This window comes from Chiloscyllium punctatum, chromosome 2, assembly GCF_047496795.1.
Source record: "Chiloscyllium punctatum isolate Juve2018m chromosome 2, sChiPun1.3, whole genome shotgun sequence".
Classification (NCBI taxonomy): domain Eukaryota; kingdom Metazoa; phylum Chordata; class Chondrichthyes; order Orectolobiformes; family Hemiscylliidae; genus Chiloscyllium; species Chiloscyllium punctatum.
Window position 1 is genome coordinate 93,902,240 of NC_092740.1, and position 14,736 is coordinate 93,916,975.

Sequence of the window (14,736 nt, forward strand, 5' to 3'; positions counted from 1 at the left end):
AGATTTGTAAGATTTAAACTTCTAAATTAACTTATCATTGATTTATTTCTGCTAGCCATTTTGTAGTTTGATCCAGATTCATGGACACAACAGAGCTCGCCAGAGAGATAAACTTGGCCACAGCCTAGAGGAATTTGCCACTCTTCAGGATGAGGTATTTTCCTTGAACTATGAAATACAAGTAGGAAGTAACTTGTATTTCTATGATACCGTCCATAACCTCAGGACATTCCAAGTCTTTTTTGAAATGTAATGTAACGTAGTAGCAAACCATTGTTCTCATCAATGAGGAAAATGATCTGATTATCTGCTTTGAGATGTTCATTAAGAGGTAAATTTGTCAAGACACCAGAAAAACTTCCTGTCTTGTTCAAGAAAAGTGTCATACTCTTTTATGATTGCCTAAGAGTTACATTGGAATCTTGGTTTAGTGTCTTACCCAACATGGAGACTAGGTGTATTTACATGCTTTCACTTGCAGTTGTAATTAATAACAGGATGGTACTTCTTCCGGATGGATTTCTTCTCCAGCTTGACAATAAATTATTTTGTTATGATCCCCATGGTGAGTGTTACCAAATTATCTTCAATGAAAAAGTTACCAACAAGATTGTTAGTTGTTTTATTTTTTGTATCTTTTTAATGAATCAGCTAACACAAATTAAACATGAATTAAAAGATAAAAAATACTTCAAACAAATATTGTAAATGCCGCTTTAAATAGATGAACAAAGAGACATTTTTTGCAATTGCAAGCATTCATCACTTCTCACACGTGTGGCACTAAATGGCTACACAATACCACACAGGCTATCCTTTATTCATGCAGGCATTGGAACCTTGCAATCTTGCCAAATAATCCGATATTTGGATATTCAAATGCCGGATAATCGAGGTTCCTCTATAAATTGGCTTGTCATACAAAACCACTCCATTTTGTTTCACTCCCAAAAATTATGTTTTACATATACTTTGCATTGTAATATGTGCAACCAAAGGTTAAACACTTATTTAGTAGTCAGCCTCTGTTTTCTCCCTGCAAGTAGATATTTTATTAATCAGTACTTTACAATTGGCATAGGAGATCAATCACAATATGGACTGTGTTGCAAATGTGCAAGGGAGCTTAAGACACACCAGTCTTTGAGTCAGAAGCAAATGATATTTCAAAATGATGATTACCCAAGCCAACATGTCATTTTTATAATTGGCAAATATGTTAACCCACATTTTTGGAGGAATTTTTCAAGGCTTCAGAATCCCTTTAGAATTAATGCAAAACTTTTAAAGCCCTTGTCATACATTTATAAAGCCAGTTACAGATTCTGGATCAGAATCATCACAATTTATGTACATCAGTCAACAAATGAATAAAGCCTCAAAAAAAACTTGATTTTTTTTTCAAATAAACATAAGCAGTGTTCTTAAATTCCATAAAAATCTTGTACAGGGTACATCATCTGTTAAATATATCACAGAATTGTTACAAAACTGAGGCCAACCACTCTGCCTGTCTTCTGTGCTCTGGTTGTGTGACCATTTTTGATTTATTTTCAAGTGTGTGGTGCTGGAAAAGCACAGCAGGTCAGGCAGCATCGAAGGAGCAGAATTGACGTTTGGGCATAAGCCTTTCATCAGCTTACAGCCTTCATTCTTGACTCTGAACTCAAGCACCTGCAGTCCTCACTTTTTCCATTTTTGATTTGGTGTCAAACTCCCTGCCTTTTCCTCATAACTCTGTACATTGGATGATTTTTCAAATAGAAGCAACGTCCTTGTGAATGTTTTAATTGAACCTACTTGCATCACACCCTCAGGTAGTGCTTTCCAAACCTGAACCACTTACTGTGTAAAAATGTATTCTGTCACTCTGCATTTGCTTCTTTTTGCTAAATGCTGTAAATCTGTGCTCTGATACTCGATCCATTTGTAAATCTGAGTAATTTCTCCCGATACACTGTTCAGACCTTCATGATCTTGAAAACTTCAACCAAATTTCCACTGAGCCTTCATGTCCCCAAAGAACCGACTCATTTTATGTCATTTTATAAAAATGCAAAGTTTGTAAATTAGAGGTACAGTATTTCAGCGAAGCTGCAATCCCTGTATAAATCTGCACTTGAAAAGAAGTAGAAGGCAGGGAGTTGGTATTGTGGTGTGTATCGTTTCCTGTTGGAAGTATGGAATCAGTGAATTTACATTTATGTGAATAATATAACAAAATGCTACTGTTCTAGTACTTTTTTGTTATGTGAAATCATTTCGAGTTGCGTGGAGTCGTAGAGATGTACAGCACTTTTGGTCCTTTTGGTCCAACTCATCCATGCTGACCAGATATCCTAAACTAATCTAGTCTCATTTGCCAGCACTTGGCCCATATCCCCCTCAACTCTTCCTATTCATATACCAATCCAGATGCTTTTTCAAAGTTGCAATTGTACCAGCTTCCACCAATTCCCTTGGCAGCACATTCCATACATGCACCACCCTCTGCATGAAAAAGCCATCCTTTAAGTCCCTTTCAAATTTTTCCCCCTCATTCTAAACCTGTGCCCTCTAGTTCTGAACTCCTCCACGACAGCGAAAAGACCTTGTCTATTCACCCTATCAATACTCCTAATGATTTTATAAACCTCTATAAGGTCACCCCTCAGCCTCCAACACTCCAGGAAAAATAGCCTCAGTCTCTTCAGCCTCTCCCTGTAGCTCAAACTCTCCAACCTTGGCAACATCCTTGTAGATCTTTTCTGAACCCTTTCATGTTTCACAGCATCTTTCTGATAGGAGGGAGACCAGAATTGTGCAGAATAAGTGGCCTAACCAATGTCCTGTACAGCCACAACGTGACCTCCCAACGCCAATACTCTATGCTCTGACCAATAAAGGAAAGCATGCCTTCTTCACTATCCTATCAACCTGCAACTCCACCTTCAAGGAACTATGAACCTGCACTTCAAGGCCTCTTTGTTCAGCAACACTCTCCAGGACCTATTAATTTTGATTTCAATTCTTGTGATAATAACAATATCAATGTTCAAAGGAGAGTCTTAAATCCAAATTTTAAAATAATGTTCTGACCTTCAAAATGAACATTAGGAGCAAAGATTGAAGAATTCAAGGTACAGTAAAAGATTCAAAATCTTCCAAGAGTAGGAAAGGATGGAAGGAAAAGATTTCTTTAATCCAAGACAGACAGAAAATCAAAAGGATAAGTGGCAGGTGTTTATAATTTTGTATGAAACTATATTTGATAGCTATTTTTAGTTGATCTAACATCCTGGCACTTAAGTAATCTGTCACAAAAAAAACAGTTCCATAGAGATTCTTAATTTGTCTAAACTGACCAGCAATCGCCAATAATATGGTAACTGGAGCCCAATCTTTGCATGGCACGGTTAACTAAACAAAAGATTATATCGTTATTGAATGCTATGATTGCAATAACTTTTTTTTTTGTGTGGGGTGGTGGTATATGAGAGAGAAAGAGAAAGGGAGGGAGTAACCGATGGATGGGAATTCTTCAAAGCCATAATGTGAAGATTACATTTCAAACACTAGTGTGTTTAAGGGACAATGGTTCAGCAAAAAAAGCTTAACTTTGTATATACTCCTGCTTGCAGGCTGAAAAGGTTGATGCAGCACTCCATAGCATGTTATTGAAGCAGGAACCACAGAGGCAGCATCTGGCATGCTTAGGCACATGGATCCTCTATCATAACCTTCGGATTATGATCCAGTACCTGTTGAGCGGCTTCGAATTGGAACTCTATAGCATGCATGAATTCTATTACGTCTACTGGTATGAAAACCTAACCAATTTGTAGCATTCAAAGTTCTAGCTAATACTATCTTTTGGGCATCTGTGTTTGGAAGAGACTCAGACTGAATTTCGGCTCATAAACTATAATTTGAATCATGACTACCTCATCTTATTTAGTTATGAACAGTCTATGCAACTACAAATGTTGAATTTTCACATTTAAGAAATAGCTCGTTCTATTTCATTAGTCTTATAACTGTATTGCTACTATTTATATATAAGTAGAAGTGTAATACATCTCTGATTTAAATATTTTCCACATGTGACTACTGAGAAGGTAGAAAGTAGAATAGAAGTAGAAAGGGAATTATAGAATGGTCGTAACACAGAAGGACTCTATTTGGCAGCTATGTAGCTATCTACAAAATAAACTCAGCTAGTTCCATACCCATGCCTTTTCTCCATATGCACTGCTGATAATTTCTTCTTAGATATTTTACGCATTCCCTAACAACAAATCATGCTGCAAGAAGATCAATTCCAGTTCTGTTCACACATAACCTATCTAGCCTAGACAGATCCCTATCCCACAGATTCAGTTCCAGTAACCAAGGAATATAAAGCCTTCCTTCCAAAACATCTCTGCAGTCTACGTATTCATCTTCTTTACTCTTTTTTTTTGTACCCACAAGGATATTGCCCTGCGAATATAATGGAGTTTACTACATTTTTTAAGGATCAGCTTGCTATTTCTGTCCTTTATTCCCTAGAATCTGTCTGCAGGCCCTCATTCCTCCTCCTAACTATATCACCAATAAGGACCATGATCAGTCGGGGCTGTTTATCTGCTTTCTTCACCCTCCTTTCAGCAAGCTCTGTAGCTGCTCATTAACATCCTTGACTTTGACACAGGGGAGGCATCGTACTATATAATGCTGTAGACTTGATTCTGCTGCAGTCCCCAGAGTAAGTTTCCATCACCAGCATCCAAAGTTGAATACCAGATTGAGAGTAAGGCAGACTCTGTGAATCCCTACACTAGCAGCAAAATCATCCTTGGCTGAATATTTCTCATCCCATTAACTGCAGGGTGACTGCACTGATAAACTGCTTTCCATGAAACATTCAGCAGTGAGGCCAGCCACTGATTTTAAGTCTTCCAAACGTTCTGCTCATTGCAATCTCTTTGAAGTCATTCAACTGCAAATTTCAACATAATTCACTCTTCATTTTATTCTGTTTTATGTAAAAATAGACTAGTTCTGCACAGTTCATTTTAAATAAATAGCTAAGTTTATGACAATTGACAATGAATAATAGACAATAGACAATAGATGCAGGAGTAGGCCATTCAGCCCTTCGAGCCTGCACCGCCATTCAATATGATCATGGCTGATCATTCCCAATCAGTATCCTGTTCCAGCCTTATCTCCATAACCCTTGACTCCACTATCTTTAAGAGCTCTATCCAATTCTTTCTTAAATGAATAGTTGAGAATAATTTGCTGAATGAAGTGCTCTGAAATATGCCATATTCCTTGAAAGAGCTGGATTAAAACCTTCAAATTAAGAAAAAAGTAAATATCCCACAATTTTTTGACAATCTGTCTGCAGGCCCTCATTCCTCCTCCTAACTATAATTCACATTGACCTTTGCATTGGTAAGCCACATCCATAAAATGTGAATACATCTGTCAGTTATAACACTTCATCCAGGATGCCAACTTGACATTTTGTAATTTTTTTTTCATTTTCCCATCTTTGACTGGGCCAACTCATATTAAATTGTACTAATCTGAAAGGTGAGCAAAGATTATTTAAAAAGCAAGCCTGCTTCAGCTCATTTTGTTCAATTTTAACTTTTAATACAATAATGTCAACTGCATCCTAACTAGCATGTTTAGTGAAAATTACTTGCCTTTTTGCATAGTTCCCTAAAGTTTCCAGAAGGTGTTCCCATAGCCCTCATAATTGCGTTTTGGTGTCCCCTGCTTTGTAGGTATCTTTCAGAGTTCCTATATGCTTGGCTGATATCAACACTGAGCCGTGCTGACTCCTCTCAAATGGCAGAGGAGCGAATTGTAGAGGAACAACAGAAAGGCCGCAGCAGCAAAAAGACAAAAAAGAAAAAGAAAGGTAGAGACTAATGTTGTCTAAAGCTCTGATTCAGATTTTCTGTGAGGACAGTAATATTATCAATACTCATTTATTACTTCACTCAAACTTGCAACATTTCTGGAATGCTGCAGAAATGTTTCTCTGGAGACAACCCTGGTCTGCAGTCAATGGAAACCACTGCAACTGATGAGAATTCATAATCTTAACGCTGTTATCCTCACTAAAGCCTATGGCAAGTTTTTTTGAATGATGTGAAACAGGGTTTCTAACGGCTGTAACTTTTATAATCAATGCGAAATACCTTCAGTAACCCCCAAACTATTTACGGAATTTCAACATTTTTTTTTCATCATGACAAAGTTTGATATATTTCATAAGATCTTCACTTCTATCTAAATCTAATTGTCATCATTTACTGCATTACTTGAAAATTGCTATGAAAAATCAAGTATTTTCAATCTTTTTAATTTCCTACCTAGTTGTAAATATTTCAGTGTTACTGGCCACTTACCTGCCTGCTGACATCACTCCTCCTGCTGTCACGATCAATTTTGACATGATTCCAGATCCAAATTGCCACCGGAAGGGGGGAAGGCACGTGACAGTAGTCACTCAATCTTATGAACAATTTTCTGTAAGGTAAAATATAAGCATCCTTTCTTCTCCACTGACTGCAGATGCAGGCCTTTGTTGCAGACAGTACTATAATGGGCTAATGCAATGGTAGGCTGACACTTAATGTAGGTATCCTTTTTGTCAGTTTAGGAACTTCCTTTCTAACAGCACTATAATATACATACACTAAATGGAATGCAGTAATTCAAGATTGGCTGACCAAAACCTTCAAGGGAAATTAGGAATAGGCAAAAAATGCTTGACTTGTTATTGACATTCACATCCGTGAAAGAAAAATTTAAAAGCAGACCCTATGCCAATTTATGCCATAATGTTTAAAGAAATTTGCAACAATCTTTGTTTAAGTGGATTCTAAAAGTATTGCAGAATTGAATTATTTTTCAGCCTTTTGAGGAAAAAAAAAGAAACTGTATTTCTTTATCTTAAATACAGTTCGACCTCTGAGCAAAGAAATCACCTTGAGCCAGGCTTATCATAATATGTGTGCTGGAATGTATAAGGTGAGGATGTTTTTGCTTTTAAGAATGTTGATAAACTGTAATATAGCTATCTCTTACTACGTAAGGGAGATCAGAGAAGCTGTGAACTTCACAACAGACAGAAGGAAGAATAATCTTTCAAACAGAAACTGTAAATCCTGTAACCACAAAAAGAGGAAAATGTTAATCACCACATTCCTCTGCCACACACCCCCAACACCCCATACCCCATTAAATGCTCCAACTATAACATTCTCTGGTCTTTCAACTATGTACAGACATTTTGTTTAATCTGTTAAAACATTGTTTAATCTGAGGCTTCTATTTTATTTAAACCTGATGTACAATAATATTTATCCACTCTTGCTTATAGTGCTAATTTTCTGTGAGTTAACATATCCATTTGTTTGCCATGTTCTGTTGATTGCAATTATCAGCCAATTTCCTATTGTTTTATTGCTGTTAGGGAACGTATGAATGTAGGAAAATACCAATGAGACACTAAAGACTTATAAAAGTAATCAGTTTTGAGTGAATAATCTGGAACACATGCAAATCATTAAAAGGTGAATTTACAAAGCTACTTGTTTTTACTCCCTCCCTCCTTCATAGTTGTCACGTATAATCTTAAATAAAGAACTAAAGAGATTAAAAACACAAAAATGCATATCTCATGATAACATAAAGATACGTAGCAAGAGGTTTTGTAACTTGTACAAAGGAGTTTTTAAAGTTTTTATTGGAACACCTGGGCCTCTGCCTGCTTTTGTTTTGCACCAGAACTATTGAAGGGAGTTACAAACTACATCTGTGCTGTCTGAGTATGTGTTATTTGCACAATTTCACAGAATGCACAATATGGACATTTTATAACATTTTCAAACAAAAGTTTTCACAACTCCATTTATGACATTCCTATGCTGCTTTGTGTTTTAATGGTAACTTGAAATTCACTTGAAGAAGTTTCAATACTCAGATCAGTAGTCATTAATATTTAAACTATTGTCAGTATAATTTTTCATTAGAAAAATTTCTAAACAACTCAGGATCAGAGTTTTGGAGAAGTGTAAAACAAATTTAATCATGCTGATATGAGGTATGTTTTACTCCTTATTTATCATCATAGATTATTTATGGAGTTTTTCTAGAGGTAAATTACATTTTGAGTATATGTTAGGTGAGGCAGGAGCAGGGAAGAATCGGGCCTTCTTCCCCCAGAGGCAGACTTGAGACTAAGCTGGAGTGGCAGATAGTGAAGCTAACAACATGGAATGCTTGTCTATGTACACTGAGACATCAGCCCAGATGTTATTATGAATGTCAGGCTCTCAAACCCTCTCCAATAAACCATGCATCTCTCACCATCTTCTCCAAGTTCTCTCATACTCCTTTATCCCCCTTATCGCCCCTGTACCCCTCCATGCTCCTATGTATCATTCATCCATTAGCCAGTGTTCACAATCACTAATCTGCAGAAACATTGTATTTGCATTAGAGGTGGAAAAGGTAAACTCTAATCTAATAGATCTCACACAAAATACAATTCATTTTTGGGAAAACCAATCAAATCAACCATTATATAAGAAGTTAACCCCCCTCCACAATTCAAATTTGTTGTAAAAACCCAGATTCACTTGCTATATTTTCTAATAACCTCTTAAAACTGTCAGTCTTCTCTTGAAGTGTCTAATTCTGAAGCTTTTGAAAATCAACTGTCCATTTATAATGACCCCACGAATCAAAATATTACACGTGAAAACAATTGAGTTTGCTGCAAATGCAAAAACAGGTGACTTGTCAATCAAGAGATTTTGAGAGCAGTTGTTTGTTTTTTGTTTTCAAATTTAAAGCATTTATAGATATTTCAATCATTTGAACTCTGAAGTCCCTATATGGTGACAACTTCTGTTTTGAATGCAAAATAGCATTTTAGCAAGGGGAAACACACTCTGATCTTGGATAAAGCACAACTGTAGTACTAAACTTATTTTCATGATAGAACCAGAGGAGAACCATGTAAGCAGTTACTGCAGTGAAAACACAGCAAACCTGTAATGCAGCATTTTAACTATTGAAACTAAGAATAGCTTACTTTTTTTTCTTACAAAACCTATCTGGAGAAGAATTCAGTGAACAGGTGACACTTTTTTTGTTTCCCAGTTGAAACTGGGGGGTTCCCTTGTCTTTAGTGACTTCTCTGAGATGCACTGAGCCACATATTGTTAAGCAAGGGGCTCAAATATACTATCTGCACCCGCAATATAGCCCGAAATAATAGGAGTGTGAGATTCTGGATTCAGGACCTGCCCACCATTTTTAAGGGTTACTAAATTGGCCAACTAGGTAGTGATCTAGTCCTAAGTCTTCGACAATAACAAGCCTTATATAGTAAATGTAATATTGAAAGTAGTCCCAAAGCACTTCCCAAATGCATACATACTTTAATTTAAAGTAGTCTCTTAGTATGGTTCTGTGGTTCTATAAGAGGGAGTTAGTATGTGGAAACATAGGGAACAAGTTTCTAAACACGAGACCTAGGCAGCTAAAGGCCAATGGGAGTGAGGATGCACAAAAAGCCAAAATTGGAAGAAAGGAAAATTGGTGAGTGTTTGTCGAACTGAAGTAGATTACAAAGATGGATGTGAAGAAGGCTATATAATGATTTAAATGTTAAAGATGAGAATTTTAAACTTGAGGATTGGTGGAGCAGAAACCAATGTAAGTGGGTGACTGTTGGATGATGGGTGAACATAATCAGTCTGTCTTTGTGCCAGATACAATATGGGCAGTAGAGTTTGGATCAGCAGTTCAGCATGTGGAAAACAATAGGCTGACCAGGAAAGCATTGGTATACATTAAGCTCATAAGTGACAAAGATATAAATGAGAATTTCAGCAGCAGATGAGTTTTAATAGGATCCTCACCTCATACAGAGGTGGAATTAGACTACCTTTGTGATTATAAAGATATTAGATTATCTGAGTGTTGAATGGGACATTGTGTTTCTATACAGTCTAGTTCAGCCTAAGGAGACTGTAATCAGTGCCATGAAGAGGAAGTTCATGGTAGGGGACACAGACAATGGACTCAGTCTTCACATTGTTTAGTTAAAGTAACTTGTCTTATTTTTAATGGACAAGCTGTTGTTCAAAGCACACACAATGGAGCTATTGAAAGAGATGATGAAGAGGTAGAGTTAGGTGTGATGAGTGTGCATTTGAAAACTTAAGCCCTTTGTGCTAGAGCAGGTGTGATGATGGTGAAAGGATACGTGATGCTGTCCAGAGATCATTGTCCAGTTGAGGAAGAGATGCCATTGCTGGCAATCATCTCAATCATCTTGTTGAAAATATATATATTTGAATAGAGCTAAATGAGGACAACACTGCCCAAAGGTCATTCCAGAGACTCCAAAACACCCATAAAACCTCAATGGATGACTAAACCTCCTCATTGCAAGAGGTGTTGCTTCTCCAGCTGTAGATTCTGTGTCTCCATGATTGGAGGATCTTCCCAAAGAAGATTCCCTCATTTCCACTCTTGCTGCTCTTCCAGAGACAGACTCTGTGTGGTTAGAAGGAGAAATCCTGTGAGTGGACAAGCTAGAGGAGTTATTCTGGCTGATCATTGGGCTACCATGCAGGAGAGTTTCCGGAGGATGGAGCAGGCATGCAATGGGTTGAGTTCCAGTTGGAAACAAGGCCAGCTATTGGCATGGCATGGGGAGCAGAACCCACATGTCAGCTTTTTGACTCAATTTGATTTTTTGTAGTCACATACCCAGGTACAGTGAAAAGCTTTTTTTTGCGAGCAGAACAGACATATCATAGTAAGCAAGGACATAGATTGATAAATTCTTGATGTCACAAGGAATTAAGGGCTGTGGGGAGAATGCGGGTAAGTGGAGTTGAAGTGCCCATCAGCCATGATTGAATGGTGGAGTGGACTCTATGGGCCGAATGGCCTTACTGCCACTCCTATGTCTTATGTTCTTATACCGATCATAGTGTGCTTAGACAAGGGTGAGGCATACAAGTTTATGGCTGCACAGGAGGCGCACAAAGCAAGCTGGAATGGAACAAGGGAGCAGAGCCCATATATGAGCTAGGGTGATGGCAGCAGGGAGTGAGCAACAGGGGACAGGCCATGCTGGTTGATCAACTTATTACTGGGTAGGTACCATAGACTTAGAATCATAGAGATGTACGGCATAGAAACAGACCCTTTAGTCCAAACCATCCATGCCAACCAGATATCCCAACCCAATCTCATCCCACCTGCCAACACCCAGCCCATATCCCTCCAAACCCTTCCTGTTCATATACCCATCCAAATGCCTCTTAAATGTTGCAATTGTACCAGCCTCCACCACTACTTCTGGCAGCTCATTCCATACACTTACCACCCGCTGCGTGAAAGAGTTGCCCCTTAGGTCTCTTTTATGTCTTTCCTCTCTCATCCTCAACTTATGCCCTCTAGTTCTGGACTCCCTGACCCCAGGGAAAAGGCTTTGTCTATTTACCCCGCATAAATAATGACACCTGGAAAATCTGTACTACTGGTGCATAATATTTGCCTAAGGTATGTGTTTAACTATTTCACAAATGCATTAAAAATAATACATACGAAATAGAGGTAGAAGTAGATCATTTAGTACCTCAAGCATTGTCTGCAATTCAGTAAGGTCGTGGCTAATCTGTTCGTGTTTCAAATTTCACATTCCCATCTATCCTCTAAGCTTTGTTTTGCTTGCCTAACAAGGATCTGTTCTCCTCATGCTTAAAAATATTTAATAACCCCACCTAATCACCATCTGAGGCAGCATTTTCAAGTCACAAGACCCTCCAAGAGAAAGACCCACTCTTCATTTCTGTTCTAAAAGGGCAACACTTATTTGCTCTGCTGTGAATCACAAGAGGAAGTATCAACCTTGTTAAGAATATTCAGGATTTATATTCTTCAAGAGAGCAATTCTACTCTTCTAAATTGCAGAGGAAACAAATCCAGGGTGTCCAACTTATCCTAATTAGATAACTCACTCATTTTAGATATCAACCTAGTAAATCTCCTCTGAATGCCTACAATATATTTACATCCTTCCTCCCTTGTTTCTTTACTTTTATGTTCTATTCCTCTCAATTAAAGAGTAATATTCCATTAGTTATCTTGACTATGTGCTGTTCCTGCAGGGTAACATTTTGTAATTTATGTGTGAGAACAGAGATCCCTCTGCACCTCAGAATTCTGTAAATCTTTCTCCCTTTAATCAATACTAAGCTTTTCATTCATTCTGATACACCATCTGCCAAACATTTTCTCCACTCACTCAATTTATTTATACCCATCTGCCGCCTCCTTTTGTCTTTCTCTCGCCATACTTTCCTGATGTTGCTGGGGATAAATTATTTTGATGGCTGAAAGCTGAATGGTCAAGGAGAAACTGAGAGGAAATATGAAATAAATAGACAATGGAACAATTGGTAATTACCAGTAGTTTAAAGTTTTATGTAATAATATACAGAATCAATTTTCATAGTACTCATTAAAATTCCAGAATACAATATATTAAGGCAGAATTGGACTTAATCACTATAAATCAATGAACCTGAAAAATGTGCACTCTTACATTACATCCTACTGCTCTAAATCAGTGTACAAGGTGTAATCTATTCACAGAGCAACACCATGGGAGATTCCTAATATACAGAAGTAATTATTACATTTAATACAAATGTAATTATTCATTGTTTTCACAAGAGTATAACAGAGTGGTTTGCAAAAATGTTTTGTATTTGATACAAATAATTTGACAATGTTTTTCTGTGAATATAATCATTCAGAACTCTGAAGATAACTTATGTTTCAAGTCAGCACACTTTTTAGGCATATCTTCCCCATTTTTATTTATGTGTGGTACAGACTATGATAGCCTTTGATATGGATGGAAAAGTGAGAAAGCCGAAATTTGAACTGGATAGCGAACAGGTCCGATACGAGCATAGATTTGCCCCTTTCAACAGTGTTCTCACTCCTCCACCTGTGCATTACCTACAGTTTAAGGTGAGTAGCAAGAGTACATCTTCATGCATATTATCCAATTCATTAACATTTTAATCCTCCATGTGCAAAATGTTTTTGATTCTGAGGTTCTGACATTTTCGCCACCATCCGAGACTTAACTCTCTATTAGGAGAAAGCAGTTGAGAGTGTGGTGCTGCAAAAACACAGGTCAGGCAGCATCTGAGGAGCAGGAGAGTTGATGTTTCAGGCATAAGCCCTTCATCAGGAATCCTGCTCCTTGGATGCTTCCTGACATGCTATGCCTTTCTAGTGTCACACTTACCTATTAGGGAATTATGTCTAAAGATGTCCTCTCTGCCTCCTCAAAAAGAGACACTATGAGCAGCAACTCAAGTTACCTCATTTGATGCACTTTTTTTGTTCTCTTCCTCTCCCTCTTAAATTAGTTTCTAACTGACATGCTGAGCCAGAAGTTATCAACTTATTTCCCAGTTTATCTATCTGACTCCTGCCACTGTGAACTCGTTAACAAATAAACTTTCACACCCACTCTATACAACAGCCTCCAGAATACCTGTTTACTATGTTCTTCCCATTTGTGAGCAGCAAGCAGTTAGAAAGGCCTTCACAGGAAGAGGGTTTCACTGCAGGAGCAAAGAAGTCTTACCTCACTTAGTCAGGCATTTGTGAGACCACACACCCAGAGTACTTGTGTAGTTTTCATCTCCTTACTTAAGAAAAAAGCATACCAGGAATTGGTTCACCAGACTAATTCCTGAAATGGTAGTTTTGTTGTATAAGAAAAGTTTAGGTTGATTGGGCCTGAATTTACTGGAGTTTTGAAGAATGAGGGGGGATTTGATTGAAATATATAAAATTCTTCCAAGTTCGTCAGACTCGGTGCAAGAATAATGCTTTCCCTGGCTGGGGAAATCTAGAACAAGGCACCACGGTCTCGGGATATGTCATAGGCCATTTCAAACTTAAATGAGAGATTTCTTCAGAAGCAAGTGAACCTGCGGAATTCTCTACCACAGAAGGCTGTTTTAGCAAAGTCACTGAATACATTTACAACAGAAAAAGAGTGATTTATAGGACCTAACGGTGTTGAAGGGTGTGAGGAGAGAGCAGAGTATGATGTTGAGATTGAGGATCAGCCATGATCATGTTGAATGGCAGAGCATGTTCAGTGGCCTGTTCCTGTTCCTGTTCCTATTTTTGTGTCTTATATTTCAGAGCATATTGTGGATGATTACATTGATTACCAAGGTTTTAACTTAAGTCTGTTTGAGTGGTGATGATACTTTCCCTTATTTAAAGGCTCCTGGTCTGGCTATATTTGTAGCCACTTCCCAACTCAAGACCGTGGTGGTGTTGTGGTTCTTACCAGACTTGGGTCTTTTCCACTTCCTTCACAGGAATTCTTCATTTGAGCATCTCATTTTGTTCTTCACTCTCATTCAGAGTTATTGTCCATTCATGTAACATTAAGTTTCCGTTAGTGATACCATTACTATTGTCCTATCTTACTCGCTGCGTTGAACAATTTCTTATCCTCATTTCATAATATCATGCTCCCTCTCCTCTTAAAGTTCACTGCTCCATTATGTTATCTAGTTCCGCCCCTCCTATTCCATTTAAACAATCAACCAATATTGAAAACCTCTCAGTATTTTGTAAGAAGATCTCCCCCCTCATCCTTCTAAACTCCAAGTACAGACC

General features: G+C 37.8%; 1 protein-coding gene across 2 annotated transcripts in view; it reads left to right on the top strand.

Annotated features, from left to right (window-relative positions):
* The window catches only part of naa35 (N-alpha-acetyltransferase 35, NatC auxiliary subunit), an 80,178-nt gene that overhangs the window by 57,822 nt on the left and 7,620 nt on the right, over positions 1–14,736 (top strand). For both annotated transcript variants that reach the window (XM_072585864.1, XM_072585863.1), the window contains exons 16-20: positions 56–154; positions 3,621–3,799; positions 5,760–5,896; positions 6,947–7,014; positions 12,913–13,053. In XM_072585864.1, coding sequence (XP_072441965.1) covers positions 56–154; positions 3,621–3,799; positions 5,760–5,896; positions 6,947–7,014; positions 12,913–13,053 — 624 coding nt within the window. The remainder of the gene's footprint in view (positions 1–55; positions 155–3,620; positions 3,800–5,759; positions 5,897–6,946; positions 7,015–12,912; positions 13,054–14,736) is intronic.